The sequence below is a fragment of the Stomoxys calcitrans genome, chromosome 4 (assembly GCF_963082655.1).
Source record: "Stomoxys calcitrans chromosome 4, idStoCalc2.1, whole genome shotgun sequence".
NCBI classification, from domain to species: domain Eukaryota; kingdom Metazoa; phylum Arthropoda; class Insecta; order Diptera; family Muscidae; genus Stomoxys; species Stomoxys calcitrans.
This window is the reverse complement of record NC_081555.1, coordinates 15,249,089-15,267,760: the sequence shown is the minus strand read 5'-3', so window position 1 is coordinate 15,267,760 and position 18,672 is coordinate 15,249,089. Positions and strand designations below refer to the sequence as shown.

Genomic DNA, 18,672 nt, shown 5'->3' with positions numbered 1-18,672 from the left:
CATATGCAAAGCAATGTGGCTATTTTTCTCGTTTGCGTTTTTATTGCACGCAAAAAAAGGAAAAAGAAAACCAGACGACCACACACAAATTTGTATGCCTAACAGCAGGCCACATAAATTTTCTTCAGCAACCAAAAAAAAAAACGGCTATAAATAAAAGTCCGCCGCGAATGTGCTGCAAGTGCCAGCTCATTAATAATTTATTAACTAAGTTCGGGGGAGATTAAAACAATAAAAGGACCACAGAAATGACCACCTTTAGGTGGTAAATGAAATAAAATTGGCCGAATTTAACTAAGGTAAATGCAGAGCCATGATTTATTAACCTCAAACATGCCTGTGCAGCAAATATATGCCCTGCCACCTATAGATTAATTGGAAAAAGTCCATAAAACTACATATGTACACAGCCAAGATGGATTGCTTCAGCTATGAATATCTTGAAACATCCACATTTCTGTTGCCGCATTTTTAGATTACATAAAATGTTTTTCCCTTTCGAAAATTGTATTGTTGCCACTGATGAATTGAGAAATAATTTCAACAATTAATTTCCTTGCCTTCATTGTATACTTCGGCATGTTACAAGGTCATACTTTCACTGCCCACAATCATTAATTACAAAAACATAATTAATTACAGCTGCAGTTGCCTACTTTCGGGGGTCATACCAAACTCGATTGTAAACATTTAAAACAAGCATGCCTACCAACATCAAAAGCTAGTGTTAATGGCTGTATACCTAAAGCCAATTTATGGAAACATTAAAATTTCACTAATAGCTATAAAAACGAATACAAAAAGGACAAAAAGCCTAAAAGTAGGCAAATATTTTTTTTAATATTGTATACATTGTAAAGCCCAATAAATTGAAAGTGGTAAATATTAAATTGATTAGTTTAATAAAAATGCCACAATGGATGTAATTAAACAAAATATTTTTTGTTGTATTCCAACTAAAACTAAGCATTTAAAGCCTAGAAGTACTATAAATTGTTTTTATTGGATGGAAATAATTGCTGGAAATTTATTCATTGAGTGCCACAAAGAAAATGTGTATAGACCAAAACAAAGAAAAACAATCAATTGAAAATTTTATGCAGATAAAATTCAAAATAGTTGCATTGTAAACCAAATAATGCACCCACCACATACCATGGCAAAGGAATTTGGATCATGTTTTGTTAAACAGTTATTTGTGGGCCTTAAGCAGTTTTCTTTTATTCCCCAGCATCATTTGCTATAGAAATAACAATTTGATAAAATTTTTAAAGAAACAAACTTTTACAGAAATAAAGTGTTGGTAAAATTTTCTATAGAAATAAAATGTTGGAAAAATCTTTTAGAAAAAATCCAACCAAAATGTTCCATTGAAAAATATTTTCCATACTAGATTCCATTTTTTCCAAATTTTATACATAAAGTGTTGACCATATTTATTAGAAAAAAATTATGAAAAAATTTGACAATAAAAAAAATTTACAAAATTTTCTATGGAAATAAAAATGTTGACAAAACTTTCTATGGAAATAAAAAATTGACAAAATTTTTATAGAAATAAAATTTTTAAAAATTTTTAATAAAAATAGAATTTTTAAAAATTTTCTATATAAACGAAAATGTTGATAAGTCTTAGTTTTTTTTTTCTATTTCTACAGAAATAAAATAAAATTTGGAACTTAACAATCTCTAGCAAGACAAATCATCGACCTGTTTTGAAATTTCATTCCCTTTTCCTTGAATGATTGTTTGCATGTTTTTCTGTATATATTTAAAATCGATCTTAAATAATGACTTTTGTCAGACAACACCATTTATCTTTTTTGCTTCTGAAAAACATGAAGATAAATATCTTTCATAAACAAGAAATTTGTCATTTTTTTATCAAAATAAAAGCAACAAAATACATCTACAAACAGAAACATTAAGGGCATATAAGTAATAACACCCACTAAAATGATTTATTATATATCGTTTTTCTAAAGGTGCGTGAAATATTATCATTCAATCCCTATGACATGTAAGTGTCTTACATATTAAGAATGGATTTTTTCACGCACTGCCATACATTTCTGAAGGAGACAACAAAGAGCACACAAACATTTGTTATGTCTTTATTAATTTATGGTGTGCCTAAAAGTATGCAAGCATTTTAATTCGTTCTTAGTCCTATATTGAAATCATACCATAAGGCTTTCTCGAAAAACTATAAACTTAATTTATTGCATACCTTAAATGAAATGGTTTGCTTTGTTTTTTTATTTTCTTTTGTTTTAGTTTCCAAAACACGCCATTGATACGAAACCTTTATGAAATGTCTATGAATTTCTTAAGCTATTAGAGAAAGAAAATTCTTTCACTATTTTTGGGTGGAGAAATTGGCACCCTTACCTGCTCCACACCTCACAACTCTATTGCTAGTTGTCAATAGACACGAGATAGCAGGTAAATGGGAATTGGCAAAAGAAAAAATTATAACACTAAACTACATGAAGGAATCATTCAAAGTGAAATTACTTCTAGCTGAAACCTATCATGGTCTTCGAGTAAAAAGAAAAATATTAATACTTCAATGAAAACCACAACAACAATTTAAAAAAAATTGTTTGTTACTTTTGAGAATATATAATCTGAAAAGAAAATTTATTTATCAAAATTTTATTTCTTTTATTATTTTTTTTTGTCAAAATTGTATTTCTATAGAAAATTTTGTCAAAATTTTATTTCTATAGAAAATTTTGTCAAAATTTTATTTCTATAGAAAATTTTGTCAAAATTTTATTTCTATAGAAAATTTTGTCAAAATTTTATTTCTATAGAAAATTTTCTCAAAATTTTATTTCTATAGAAAATTTTCTCAAAATTTTATTTCTATAGAAAATTTTGTCAAAATTTTATTTCTATAGAAAATTTTGTCAAAATTTTATTTCTATAGAAAATTTTGTCAAAATTTTATTTCTATAGAAAATTTTGTCAAAATTTTATTTCTATAGAAAATTTTGTCAAAATTTTATTTCTATAGAAAATTTTGTCAAAATTTTATTTCTATAGAAAATTTTGTCAAAATTTTATTTCTATAGAAAATTTTGTCAAAATTTTATTTCTATAGAAAATTTTGTCAAAATTTTATTTCTATAGAAAATTTTGTCAAAATTTTATTTCTATAGAAAATTTTGTCAAAATTTTATTTCTATAGAAAATTTTGTCAAAATTTTATTTCTATAGAAAATTTTGTCAAAATTTTATTTCTATAGAAAATTTTGTCAAAATTTTATTTCTATAGAAAATTTTGTCAAAATTTTATTTCTATAGAAAATTTTGTCAAAATTTTATTTCTATAGAAAATTTTGTCAAAATTTTATTTCTATAGAAAATTTTGTCAAAATTTTATTTCTATAGAAAATTTTGTCAAAATTTTATTTCTATAGAAAATTTTGTCAAAATTTTATTTCTATAGAAAATTTTGTCAAAATTTTATTTCTATAGAAAATTTTGTCAAAATTTTATTTCTATAGAAAACTTTGTCAAAATTTTATTTCTATAGAAAATTTTGTCAAAATTTTATTTCTATAGAAAATTTTGTCAAAATTTTATTTCTATAGAAAATTTTGTCAAAATTTTATTTCTATAGAAGGTTAGGTTGAATGGGTTGCCCACCAAAAGTGAATTCACTCAGAGGCCAGTTTAGCCCATTGTGGTGCCCTAGAGAGAAAAAGAGAAGAGAAAGAAGATGTGAGACTTCGGACTAGAGGTTATAAATGAGTAAAAGAAAGACAGGAGGAATGGAGAACCCGAGCGGAGGGTGAAGAAACGCCCGTCCCCACGCAAGCACGGATGTACCTACGCCGGTGTTTATGGCACCCCATTCAACAAACCTCAGGAGACATACCTGAAGTACGTTAGCAAGTTCTCACAGAACACAGAAGAAACGGCTCCCCAGAAAAAGGAGCCATGTTTCTCTGCAGACCCGGACGAGTACACAGCAAGTGCTCAATAGTCTCCTCCTCATCCTCATCGAGGCAACGCCTACAGAAGTCAGTGTACGGTATTCCCATGCGCGCCGCCTTGCGGCCTATGGAACAGTGTCAGGTTATGACCCCTGTCAAGGTACTCATCGACCTCTTATCGAACGCCAGCAGCTCCCTCGTCTTCCTCTGGTCGATGACTGGCCATAGCGCCTTTGCAGTCCAGCAACCATCAAGCGAGTCCCACCTCGCCACCGACGCCGCCCTGGCCATCACCTCTACCGTGTTCAGTAGCTCGACAAATGGCACGTAGACAAGACCGATGACAGGTCCGCCCGGCGCAAACGAACCCCTCCCGGCGTACTCGTCCGCCCTCTCATTTCCTGGAATCCCCTCATGCCCAGGAACCCATGTTAGCGTCACATCATGGGCCCGGAGCCTATCCAGGGACTCCAAACAATCCACCACGCGTCTCGACCTCACCATCCTCGACCTTAAGGTCTTGAGCGCCACCATACTATCCACATAAATTCTGAGTTTAGAGGGCGGACAGAATTTCTCTTGCGGCCACTGCAATGGCACACAACTCTGCCTGAAAGACCGTACACTCGTCCGGCAGTCTCAGGGACTCACTGATATTGAGTGCATCAGAGTAGACCCCCAATCCAGACCTTGACTCCATCTTGGAACCATCGGTATAGATCAAGGTCTCATCCTCTTCAAGTACAGCATTCGCCCTCGATTCATATCTCTCAGGAAATCGAATCGCGAAGCCTCCACTCCAGTCGACACTGGTGTCAGGTAGTCGGAGATCCTCCTCAGTCTACGCTCCGCATCCATAACACCCAGAATCGAACTGTGGCCGCAACCATCCTCCTTCAACATGTCGAGCTCCCACAGCCTAAGTTCCAAATATGGGCCTTAATGGGCTGCATATCTAGCATCGCCTCCAGGCCTGCCGGTGGTGCGGATCTCAGTGCCCTTGTGATCCTGACGCAGGCCAGTCTCTGGATCTTCTCGAACTCCCTCGCATGCGTACTCTTCCCTATGATGGCATACCACCATACCAGTGCTCCATAAGCCAGTACTGGCCTCACGATGCCCGTATACATCCAATAAATCATCTTGGGAGTTACCCCCCACTTCTACCGAACATCCTCCTGCAGGAGTAAAAAGCACACAGTGCCTTATGGTTTTTTTCCTTTAATCCAAAAAAAGTTGTAAAAATTTTATTTTTATAGAAAATTTAGCAAAATTTTGATTTGACCAGCTCAATGTTTAGGAACATTTTCATAGAAAATTGCTGTAGTTTCCTTAGACAACATTATGATTTTTCCTGTTTCATTTTATTTTGATTAATTCTCCTATCAACAGAACACAAATTCGAAATAACCCTCCTTCTTCTCCTTCAAAAAAAATTTGCTTCCATTTAATATTCTGCATAAAATATTTAAACAATGTCCTGTTTTGATGTTGGCCTGTGTTCTTCTTAATTTGTAAACAAAGCATGCCAGCACACAGACTAATTTCAATGAATTTATGTATTAAATTATCTCTACTATATTTCTCATTTATTTAATGATGTGGAAAAAGCGAAGGGCAACAGCAGGAGGCAGCAAAGCAATGGCATGCAGGCAATGTGATTTGGGGCTTTCACGTGTTCGTTACTCAAAGCTACCACTCCTTGCCACACGAACACATGGCATAGAAGAAAACAGGCGTATGAATGATTTTTATAAGGTCAAACACAAAAGCTGGCAAGAATTATGGGAAGGGCGATTGGACGAACAAACTAACGTCCAACTGGCCACATCAAGTGCATAGTCGTATTTTGTGTGCGTGAATTATTTGACAAGGGAGGAGAAGAGTCCATTTCTATTCTTTGTCCATTTGATGATGGTGTTTGACCTATGTTACACTTGTTGTCCTCCTAGCATTTAATAAGTCTTGAAAAACTTCCTTCAATAACCTTGAACTGTTTTTGTTTTTGTTTCGCTTACGTATCTGAAATGGAGGTGTGTTAAAAGTCAACCTCTAACAGAAATTTTTCACGAAAAGTATAAAAAAGGTAGAAACCAAAGAACTTGAAAATGAAAATATATTTAATGGATCTAACAACGCCACCACGCAGCCACAGTCATCAAGTCATAACCATCCATCTTTCAAGGAGCTAAACTATAGAACATCAACATTATCATCATTATCAACAACGCTGTGGCATTGCCCATCATCACGAGTACCACCCAGGCGTCCGCATTGTTGGTGAGGACACGTAATGTTACGTTTTCCATTTTTTTTCTTTTCTTGATGTAAGTTTTTCACAGTTTTTTTTGTTTTCGTTCTTTTTGCATTGGGATTGTCTTAAAATTAAGGTAGGAACAACAAGGTTAAGTATACGCCCCTGGGTGAGTACAATATATGATAATAAACTGGCAAAAATAAGTGAAAAATGAATTGCACACTCAAAAAGAGGAAAGCCCACACAAATTTTGAAAAAAAATAATTCATAAAGAAAAAAATAATTTTTTTGGAAAAAATATTTTCCGAAGAAAAAATATCTTAAAAAATGTTATTGAGGTAATTATTAAAAAAAAAACAAGTAAAAGCGTGCTAAGTTTGGCCGGGCCGAAACTTATATACCCTCCACCATGGATCGCATTTGTCGAGTTCTTTTCCCGGCATCTCTTCTTAGGCAAAACAGGATATAAGAAAAGATTATTAGAGCGGCATCAATACTTGGTCCGGTTTGGACCACAATTAAATTATATGTTGGAGACCTGTGTAAAATGTCAGCCAATTCGAATAAGAATTGAGCCCTTTGGGAGCTCAAGAAGTATAGTATAAAATAGAGAGATCGATTTATATGGGAGCTGTATCAGGCTATGGACCAATTCAGACCATAATAAACACATATGTTTATGGTCATGAGAGGATCCGTCGTACAATTTCAGGCAAATCGGATAATAATTGCGACCTCTAGAGACTCAAGAAGTCAAGATCCCAGATCGGTTTATATGGCAGCTATATCATATATATACGAATTAAATATTTTTAGAAAAAAAATGTATTATTTTTTGAAAAAAATTACACATTTTTGGAAAAAAAAAATATTTGTTGAAAAAAATTTAATATTTTTTGAAAAAAAAAAAAATTTATATTTCTTGAAAAAAAAAATTTATATATTTTGAAAAAACCAAATTTTTTTGGGAAAAAAGTAAAAATGTTTTTTTAAAATAAATTAAAAAAAAATATTTTTTCAAACAATCATATATTTTGAAAAAAAATATTTGCTTACAAAATATATTTTTTTTTTATTGCAAAAAAAAAATTTATTGGAAAAAATCGTTTTTTGAAAAAAACATTATTAAATATTTTTGTTAAATAAATAATTAAAAAAAAAATAAAAAAAAAAATAAAAAAAAAATTTTGAAAAAAAAACTATTGAAAGAAAATATTTTTTGTTGTCCGAGAAAAATAACATCCATTTGAAAAAAGGAGTACAAAATATTATTTACAAAATATTATTTGCAAAATATTTTCTGTTTCATTTTGAACATCTTTACTTTAAGTACTGGTTAGAAGTGTTCTAACAAGGGCTTAAAATGAAGACAATCTGAACTACAGTGTTCGCTGGCTTCTCCGGCAGTGCTGATGGCGGTCCTAACAAGCCCTTAAAACGTCTGCAATGTAGTGTAATAAACATTTTTTTTTTAAATATTCAAGTTTTTTGCCTGTTAGGGCAAGATTGTTAAATTTTACAATTTTTGTTTGTTTCTCTTTCGAGACCAGCTCAATGATCGGAGAGGCAAATGAAAAAGGAAAGCCAAAGATAGCAACACACACCAACCACTATGGGATGCGTTTCGTCTTTGATGGCTTCAAGGGCCGTGCATTGTTGTGTTGTATTTGAATCGTATTAATAGAGAAAACGCATCTATGATACAATTACCACATTAACCAAGCTCGACAACCCTGTTTATTAGCTGTACTTTTCCCAATGCATGTATTTTTGTGTAATAACAGACATTCTATCTGTAACAAATTACACTTCATTGATTGAAGGCCTCGAACACTAAGACAACGGCAATGGCTCTCGCTGTTGCTCCGTGTGCCCAGGTTCGAATCCTGGCTGGGCTCTGCCGAATTTTTAATTTTTCAAGTTTTTTGCCTGTTAGGGCGAGATCATTAATTTTACAATCTTTCTTTGTTTCTTTTTCGAGACCAACTCAATGATCGGATATACAAAAAAAAATTGTTTTTGTGGACAAAAAGCCTAAAAATATTCCCAACCACAATATTTATACCCTACACCACCACTGTGGTACAGGGTATTATAAATTAGTGCATTTGTTTGTAACACCTATAAGGAAGGTAGACCCATTGATATATAGTATACCGATCGACTCAGAATCACTTTCTGATTCGATTTAGCCATGTCCGTCTGTCCATGTTAATTTGTGTACAAAGTACATGTCCCAATTTTGGTCCGATAGTCTTAAAATTTGGTACAGACAAGTTTTTTGGCCTAGAAGCGAAGTCTATTGAAATTGGAAACAATCGGTTCAGATTTGAATATAGCTCCCATATATATGTTCTTCCGATTTGGACTAATATTGCAATTAAGTGGACATTTGTTAACCGATTCTATCGAAATTTAGCAGGAAGAATTATTTATTTCCACATTACTGGCGAATTTCATAAAAATCGGTTCAGATTTAGATATAGCTGCCATATACGTATATCACCCGATTTTCACTTGTAGAGCAACTGCAAGCGCATTTAATGACCAATCTTGCCAAAATTAAGCGCAACGCTTTCCTCTCTGCCTACAACAACACCTAAGAAGTTTGGTCAAAATCGGTTCAGATTAAGATGTAGCTCCCATATATATGTTCGTCCGATTTTGAGAAATACTGCAGTAAAGTACTAATTTGTCAACCGATTCTTTCGAAATTTGGCAGGAAGGATTTTATTATGACTTTTAATATTACTGGTGAATTTCATAAAAATCGGTTCAGATTTAGATATAGCTGCCATATACGTATATCACCCGATTTTCACTTTTAGAGCCATTGCAAGCTCATTTATTGACCAATTTTGTTAAAATTGAGCACAACCCTTTCCTCTCTGCCTACAACAACACCTAAGAAGTTTGGTCAAAATCGAGTCCGATTAAGCTCCCATATATATGTTCGTCAGATTTTGGGTAATAAGCAATAATGTTGTCATTTGTCAACCGTAGTTATTACAGTTTGAACATATTTGCTTTGCTCGAAATTTGATGTCCAATGTCCATCAAAATTGGTTCAGCATTAGATATAGCTCCCACTTTGTACTTATAGGATAGGTGTAGGGTATAATAAAGTCGACACCGCCCGACTTTTGCCTTTCCTTACCGGTTTTTACCTAAACATGTGCAATAAAAATATTTAACTTTCCCAAAACATTTCACTCTTCAATATTTTCAATGTCAAATTGTGTATTTTCTTTTCTTACATTATTGGTGTTTTATAATTTAATACTTGTCTCTCCCCGAGATATCAATCAATTTTTCCTTGTTCCTTCTTATAATTGCAAATAATTCGATTTATCAGAAAACAATTTGTTGCAAATGTTTTCTCATTTATTACAACAACAACAACAAATATCTCAATGACATACGACGACATCTCGCAATGGTTTTTATACTCGAAACCCGCACAATTCTGGCGGCGTGTGTTTTACCATTTCGAGATAATTTGCCATTAGAACACCATTCAAATGCAAATGATTTCTATTTTCTATTATTTTCCCTCCCTATTCATATTAGATTAACATTCAGGGGAAAATAATGATAAAGTGCAAAGAAATAAATTGTTATTACAAAGCCAATTCCGATGCACGAATACTGAAAGAACAAGACTAAACTCATAAAAATACCGGATGTGATGGCAAAGATGGAAAGAACTACAAAATTTCAAGGATGGGAAAAAACGCAGGAAGTGTCTTGAATAAGGATGTCAGAGGGAGAGAGAGTGCACGCGAAAGAAAATGGCAAGTTTGTTAGAATTGTAAGCCAAAAGAAGATTTATGTGAGTATTTTCTTAATCAGGGAGCCATAATCCATTTTTTTTTATGATGACGACATGTTGTTCTATTAGTTAGAATATTAAGAGGACAAAGAGCTTAGAAATTGTTATAATCCTGTTGAGGCCACAATAAATAATATATTGAGATCTTACTTGAAAAGGGATTTTAACTTTTTCCCAAAGTTTTATAACTTTAAGGGTCAAGGATCCAAATTAGCTCTACCGAAGCAACGGAAGTGTTTTATTAACGGCATACATCTGGGCGAGACCGAGGTGTTTAAAACCATGAAATATTGTATATGTATCTACGCGAACAACGAAGAATGAATAATTCGTTTTCCTTAAGGTACTTTCAGATTAGTCTAACATTTGACTCAGATTGTTTTATCATTTTCGCCCATAATATGTCAAATTTGTACATTCGTGATTTTGTCAAATAAATGTTTCTAATGTGAATACAAAATCTAAAAATGTAAGAATTTGACATATTTTGGACGAAAATTATGAAACAAGCTGGGTCAAATATTTGACTAATCTGAACGCCCCTTAAGGGGGATCTCAATACCCAACAATAAGCAACTAAACTGGATTTGCCATATTCAGGAGTCAGTTCAGAACAAAGCTCAGTTTAAGGAATGGTCCACTGGTCCTTCCGGAACATTATAAGTTTATTACAAAGTAATGCCATGATAGATTGGTGTACAGGGAGGAGATGAAATACAAACCAAACAGCCTTAAGATGAGACAAATGAATGTTTAATCGATCATACAGCCTTAATATGAGGCAGCCACTGCTGCGGGTATGGGACTGTAGGCAATTTGAGAATGGGTTACCAAAGCGTGGAGAGGAAATCAGCACAATTGCCATTGCTTTCTGTTGGTGTACTTAAGACGACACTGGATTGCGAAATATTGATGCAGCACAGGAGGTAATTGAATGCTTATTCGGTCATACAGCCTTAATATGAGGCAACTACTGCTGCTATGAAACTTTAGGCAATTTGAGAATAGATAACGAAGCGTGAAGTGGAAACTCGGCACATTTGGCAATGCTTTCTGTTAGTGTACCTGAAAAGACACTGGTTTTCGAAATATTGATGTCAGAAAAGCAATTTAGAGTGACGAAATTCTGGTAGATGAAGTCACACGAATGACTCAAAGTTTGGGGAGAGATCGGGTAAGTATCTATAAGAAGATCCAGAAAACAAGTCCAATTTCGGTTGTCTGAACATAAAACTTAAATTCAGCCAAAAACACATACGTTCTTAAAGTGTATAAAACGGACTATAACTTGACAGTAAGATGAACAGTTTCTGTAAAAATAGCATCGAGTTAGCGCTAAATCGACAAATCGAATATGTTAACCTACGATTAAGAGAGTAAGAAATATTGATGCCAGGAACGCAATTATAGAGTGACGAAACTTTGATAGATGAAGTCACATGGAAGACTCAAAGTTTGAAGAAAGAACTGGTTTAAAATCAGTTTGTCTTAACATTACAGGCGCTCTTAGGGTGTGTATAATGAACTTTATAAGCAACTTAACAGTGAGGCGAATAGTTTATAAAAAATAGCATCGAGTTAGCGCTAAATCGACAAATGGAATATCTTTACCGACGATTAGGAGAGTTAGCCAGAAAACTCCAACAATACCAACTTAAAGGAAAACTTTCTTAATATCAACTAGTAAAAGTTAAATAATGCTCTTTTAGATAAAGTCTATGAAAAAATGCTTCAAATAAATTGGACAATGTGCTCTTGCAGGTTACGATAGGCCGCCCTGATCGTTGTTGTTGTTGTAGCCCCATGTCAATATGTGGAGGTGGCGATCCTCATCTAGCTCCTATTGGTGAGCAAACTCGTTCCGGTCCAAAGGACCGATCGCCGTGGGAGCATTATAGCCATTGGTTATTTAAAGACACCAACAACTCGCCTTTTCATATCAATCATCATAGGCGCTCAGTATTTATTCAAGAGCCGGCCTCTCAATGAGACTCTCCGCTCCATACCGCTGTTTGTCCGCGACTGCAATTGCAGCTTTTCCGTATGAAGCAGTCCAATAACCGCAACCTGTGGACGCGCCCGGAAGCTTGCAGCTAAGCTTCTCGTAATCCACACAGATCAGAGCCCAAAGTTCCAGCCTGTGTGGTGCTCACAGTTATTCCGCGCCGGGTGCCCTGATCGTAGTATGCCTTAGTTAAGTTTTTATGTATTAAGTAATGCCAAAAATATCGTATATATGATCTATTAAATATTTTGGAAAAGCTATGGGCAAGTACTGTATTTTATAAGGTAAACATATAATCCTGGACTTTGTGTGTTTTGTTTGTGCTACCTTTAATATGGCATGAAACAATGTTTCCAAAAATACCTAAACACTAAAATTTTATACAGTACGAACATTTATCACCAAGTATTTTGTGGGCAATACTTATTTTTTTAGTTTTCCAAATTATTTCTTAATTAAAAAATGTTCTGCTTTATACAGTACGTATACGTTTTGCACTGTATAAAAAGCTAACATAAAAAAACAACATTTTTGGTGGTAACTAACCTTTCATCTATAAATCTACTTTTATGGATTTTCTCTGTATTTAGGATTTTTGCATTTTATACAGTACTATTATTATTGTTTATGGTGTATTTTCCTTATTTTGTATCCTCCACCATAGAATAAAGGTATACTAATTTTGTCATTCCGATTGTAACACATCGAAATATTGCATATTAGATTATTCGCTTAATGAGAATGATCTAATTTGCATTTTAAATGGGGAATTAAGTAGAAGAGGTAAGCTTCCCCTATGACCTCCAACTTACATGCCAAGTATGGTCTGAAACGGCCCATAACCTGATATAGCTCGCATATAAATCGATTTCCCGATTTTACCCCTCAAGCCCCTTTAGTGATTTCTCCTATGGTCTCCAACATCCAAACCAAGAATGATCCGAATCGGTTCATAACCTGATCTAGCTCCAATAGCATAGCAATTCTTATCCATTATCCTTTCATTGGTTATAAAGAGATACCGGGCGAAAAACTTAACATATACCATGCATGGTGGAGGGTATAAACGATTCGGCCAGCCCGAGCTTTACATGTTTTTATTTGTGTACGGCATATTCATCATTTTTGTTATACAGCTCTTTCTATTATGTACTGTATATTATTAAGTAAATTAATATATTTTACTGTTTGCCATAAACTTATTTATTTGGTAGTTGCATTTGTAGGTAATTGTATAAGCCTTTTTTGTTTAATAAAAATTATAGTATTTTATGCAGTAGACTTAACATTGAGCAGAGTACTTCTTGCAGCAAAACTATTTATACTATCTTTTTAGCTAACTGTATAGTTGTATTTAACTCATTTTGCGTGATTTGTTTGCTAAATGTATCTGCATTTAGAAAGTGTAACTATAGTATCCTATTTATTCTAGTGTTCCAATTAATCCTATAATCAAATTTAGAATTTAGTACATCATTACCATTGTACCTAGTTTGTACTGTATAAAATCAATTTTAACCTACTTTACTCTGTTGTTTGGCATATATTTCTGGATAAAGTATACATACACATTTGTATCTAATTTTATTAATTTATTAAACAGTTTTGAATTGTATACAGTACACCAACTTTTCAACAGGGACTGGTTCTAACTTTGTAATTGTATCCTAGGAGCAAAAACTATTTATTTTATGTACCTCTTGATCGAATGTGAAATTTTCTATAATACATTGTCATTTTTGTAATTTTTAACCTACTTTGTACTGTATAAAATGAACTAAAAATTAATAGTCTCTTCAGTTTGCTGAATATTTCTGCATTTATTAACTATCAGACACACTAGCATCTAATTTTTGAATTTAAATTAATTTTTTATACACTACACTTATTATTCAGGGATTTAGGGGAACCATTTCCCCTATATATATGTATCCTCTAAAGAACAATATCTAATTTTGTATGCAATGCCATAAATTAAATGTCGTAGTCGTATTTTACATTTTTACCTATTTTGCACTGTATAAAATACATTAAATTTGTTCTGCTATTTGCTTAATATTTCTGCATAAAGCAACTGTCAGACAAATTTGTAGCTAATTTTATATACAAGAAATAGCTTTGTACACTTATTGGGTTGCCCAAAAATTAATTGCGGATTTTTTAAAAGAAAGTAAATGCATTTTTAATAAAACTTAGAATGAACTTTAATCAAATATACTTTTTTTACACTTTTTTCCTAAAGCAAGCTAAAAGTAACAGCTGATAACTAACAGAAGAAAAAATTCAATTACAGAGTCACAAGCTGTGAAAAAATTTGTCAACGCCGACTATATGAAAAATCCGCAATTACTTTTTGGGCAACCCAATATTATACATCAGACGTTTTTTATTGCATTCTTTGAAGCATTTAGGAACCTTTCAAAGCGACACCATCCTATATGACGAGCACACACATTCATTAATGTATTTTCATCTTGTATTGTTCCGCTACTAAATTTTATACAGTACTCTTATTACTGGCCAAAGTTCTTGATGTCATTCATTTATTATATAGTCTTGAGCAAATGCTGCTTAGAAATCAGAAAAATTATATGGAATTTCGTATGATGAACTTTATACTGCAGTCATTTTTTCATTTTATGTAGTTTACTTCTTATTGACCAGATTTTTACATTACACTGCTTTTGATGTATCTTCTTAAACAAAAACTATTTAAAAACTAGATAACTGGACATTGTACTATATAAATTATGAAAGACTTAAATAATTATTTCCATGTCTGATAATTATTTTTGGATTTTGGACAATGCATCTTATAATTCTGTAAGTATCTAATATTTACTTTCTCTCCTTATTGCAAACTAATTATACAGTACACTTATAAATACCTATACTAATCTACTTTGCACTGTATGTATGTAAAACTGAATTTGTTTCCATACCTGCAATATATTTTTCGTCAATACACCAACCCATTTCTAGCTACTTCATACATTTTATACAGTACATTTTTCAACTCTCCTTTTAGTAATCACTTTATTTGTTTTTTTTCATATAGTTTTATATTTAGAAAACAAATTAATGAACATGACTAATTGCAAAACATCCACCGAAATTGATCAATAATTTGGCTTAAAATAATATGTTCCAATTTTCAGTACCTCCATTAAATTGCAATTTACTCAACCCCCAAGTGATTTGGCAAATAAATTAAGTGCTTAAAATTTTTTAATTAACCCAACAATTTGACTCACAATTGCTATGTTCAATTACACCAATATCTCTTAATTGAACATGTGAAGACCTCGATGTACATACATAATGACTCCATGATGATGTCTTGTTCTATTTTTATCATTTTGCAAAGAAAAACAAAGAAACAAGGCTATGAAAAAATGTGTACTTCTTTTCCATAGAACATTGCATAAGAATAAATAAAATGTTGTATTTATTTACAAGTGATAAAAATGCGTTAAAGATAATTAATTATAAAATATTTGTTTACATACGATGTACCGCCAGAAATATCAAATAGCCATATACAGTACACAAATATGTAATAATAAAATGGTAACGTGCTTTTAAATTGGCCACCCACTACGTATTTGTGACTCTGGGCGTGAAGGGGGTAGATCAAGATGTTGCTATTGGAATTGTTGGATCGAGGGTGGTGAGGGAAAGACAGCATGTCAACGACTTCAACAGAAGTATCGGAACATTTGAAAGCGATACTTAGAAATGACACACAGTCTGTAGTGTTAATGTTATGAGAGATAAGAATACAAGAAGAACGTTAATGACAACAATAAGATAAAATAAAATTTGTAAGGGTATTCACATGAAAACAAGAAGTCAAAAACAAAAAATAATAATAAAAAATAAATAAAATATGAAATAAAATTTTAAAAATATAAAAAAAAAATTTTAATAAAAAAAGAAAATAGTTTTTAAAAATAAATGTAAAATTTAACTAAAATTTTAGACACAATAAAGCTAAACACTTTTTGTAGTTTTTGTAAACATTATGAAACATTGTGATCTTTATTTATCTTTTATAGTTTATTGAATAATGTGAACTACCTTAATAAAGTGAACTACAACATTTATCTTGGGAAGGTCTAAGTGGAATGTGCTGGTGGATTACAATTTGCAAATAGGCTTTACTTTGGAGTACAGCGGCGTCTAGAACCATTACACTTTTTTTTTGGGGGGATGATTTACGGGTGGATAAGAGATAGAGAGAAATAGAGAGGAAGAATTTCTAATGTCACACACAAAACTCTTGTAGAAACATTTAGTGCAAAAGGGGTCTCAAGTACCTGAGGGGTTGAGAATGCCACCCTCAAGTACCCTCTTTTTGTTTTTGCTGGAATCGTTTGAATAGCAATACATTCAATATTTGTATTTAGCGCCTCTATTAGATACAAATAAAAGGTGAGCACGACATTTTTACAAAATATTTTCGAGAAGAAAATTAGAAAAGAAATTTGTTTGTTAAATACCAAATTCTGATACAAAGTAGTCACGCAATTTCAATTTCGATCTCTTAATGGGCTCTTCCCGGGGATGATGTATGGTTAGCTGATCGCCATCAGCGGATATAACCGTTTCGGTGGCAGGTGTCAGTGAATACTGTTCCAGCAGACGACGCTCTTGATCCTGATCCTGCTCTTCCTCGGGAGTTTTTGGCTCCGTTTTTAGTTTCATCATTTGCTGGGTCACAAATAACTTTTGTGCGTGTTCTTCGGCTTCCTTTTGTTTTTTGAAATCTTTGAAAAGTAAGGTTTTTTTGTTTGGTTTTAGCAACGTGGTTTGTTGATATTCGGTTCAATTTTTTTTATTTTGTGGAAGTATGTGTATAAATTGTCAATTATTAAGAAAATAAAAAAGAAATATCAGTTAATAAAATTATTTAGAAAAGAAACTGTTTATTTACTACTAATTATTGATTATGAAGAAATTATAATAATAGAATGTATACAGTACTAAAATGATGGCAAGAGAAGCTGGTGGAACTGTTGTCAATTCAATAAAAACAAACAAAAATTAAAATAAAAACTTATGAAATATATTCCAAAAAGTTTGAGTACTGTACACTATACAGTTTATTAAAAAATACATTTGAAGCTAACTAAAGGAATATTGATCAAAATCTAAAAGTAACATCTCTTGGCATAAGACATTTAAAAAAAATAATAAAAAATAAGTTTAAGGTAGTATAGAAATTTGGGGGACTGTACAATATACAGCTGGTTCAACATGAAATTTAAGCTAGCTTAAGGTATATAATACAAGATTTAAAAATAATATACTATCTTGGTAAGGGAAATTTAAAGATGGAAAATAGTACTGTACACCATACAGTACACGCTTGAAATTTTCTTATATATTATTTGCTATGGGAAAAAACAATATTTTAAACGATATACTTTGAATTTAATGGACTGTGTAAAATGCAGTATAGCATCCAAAAATTATATTATATGACTTGTCACAATATATATTGGGTTGCCCAAAAAGTAATTGCGGATTTTTTAAAAGAAAGTAAATGCATTTTTAATAAAACTTAGAATGAACTTTAATCAAATATACTTTTTTTTACACTTTTTTTCTAAAGCAAGCTAAAAGTAACAGCTGATAACTGACAGAAGAAAGAATGCAATTACAGAGTCACAAGCTGTGAAAAAATTTGTCAACGCCGACTATATGAGAAATCCGCAATTACTTTTTGGGCAACCCAACAGTACGCTATGATCATACAAGAACAACAAGTCGATTTTATCACATGTGAAAAATGTTAAAACAGTGATGGGCAAAAACACAAATACTTTTGAACATTATTCTCTACATACAAAACTAAATAGTGCCATGGGCTTGAAAATAATTTGAATTGTATTAGTGCCCCCGCCACTGTTTGAAAAAGTCGCATGGAGTACATGCGACTCTGTAAAAACAGTACACTCCAAAAACAAAGATTATTAGTGACAGTTTTTGCCACAAAATCCGTACTCGGGTACCGGAAGCCTCCCCCAAGAAACCCACGAGTGCCGGGATGCTACTGAAGCCAAGAATGCGGCGTATAGAGCAACCCTGCAATCAGTAGCAACGTGCCAAATGATGAAGAGGTATCGGGAGAAAAGGAGAGAGGAGCAACATCTATTCTGCAGAAAGAAAAAGGAAAATGGAAAGACGTGAGTGTGAGTGTGAGTAAATTGAGATGTACAGGAGTCAGAATGAAGTCCGGAAATCCTATCAAAGAATTAAACATCAAACCGATGGCTTTGGTGCAGGCACATCCTACTGCAGAGACAAAGATGGAAATCTGGTAGCTGACACAGATAGCATGCTGGAAAGAACATTTTACTCAACTGCTAGTGTCCGACACTGGCGGCGAAGAGGATACCTAGTCACAATGGGGAGCAAGTAGCAGTGACCCGACTGAAGAACAACAAGGCAGCAGGAGCCGACGGGTTACTCGCTGAACTATTTAAAACCGTAGTCGACACCCTGATAAGGTCTATGCATCAGCTTATCTGCGCAATCTGGCTAGAAGAACGCATATCCGATGATTGGAACCTCAGCATACTAGGAGACAAGACGAAATGTGCCAACAACAGTGGTATAAGTCTTC

General features: G+C 33.0%; 1 protein-coding gene across 4 annotated transcripts in view; it reads right to left on the bottom strand.

Annotated features, from left to right (window-relative positions):
• LOC106088308 (serine/threonine-protein phosphatase beta isoform) overlaps nucleotides 1-18,672 on the bottom strand; it is a 153,843-nt gene that overhangs the window by 98,292 nt on the left and 36,879 nt on the right. For 3 of the 4 annotated variants that reach the window (XM_059368296.1, XM_059368297.1, XM_059368295.1), the window contains exon 3: nucleotides 16,544-16,810. The exons of the other annotated variant lie outside the window; for it this stretch is intronic. In XM_059368296.1, coding sequence (XP_059224279.1) covers nucleotides 16,544-16,810 — 267 coding nt within the window. The remainder of the gene's footprint in view (nucleotides 1-16,543; nucleotides 16,811-18,672) is intronic. 4 annotated transcript variants of the gene reach the window in all.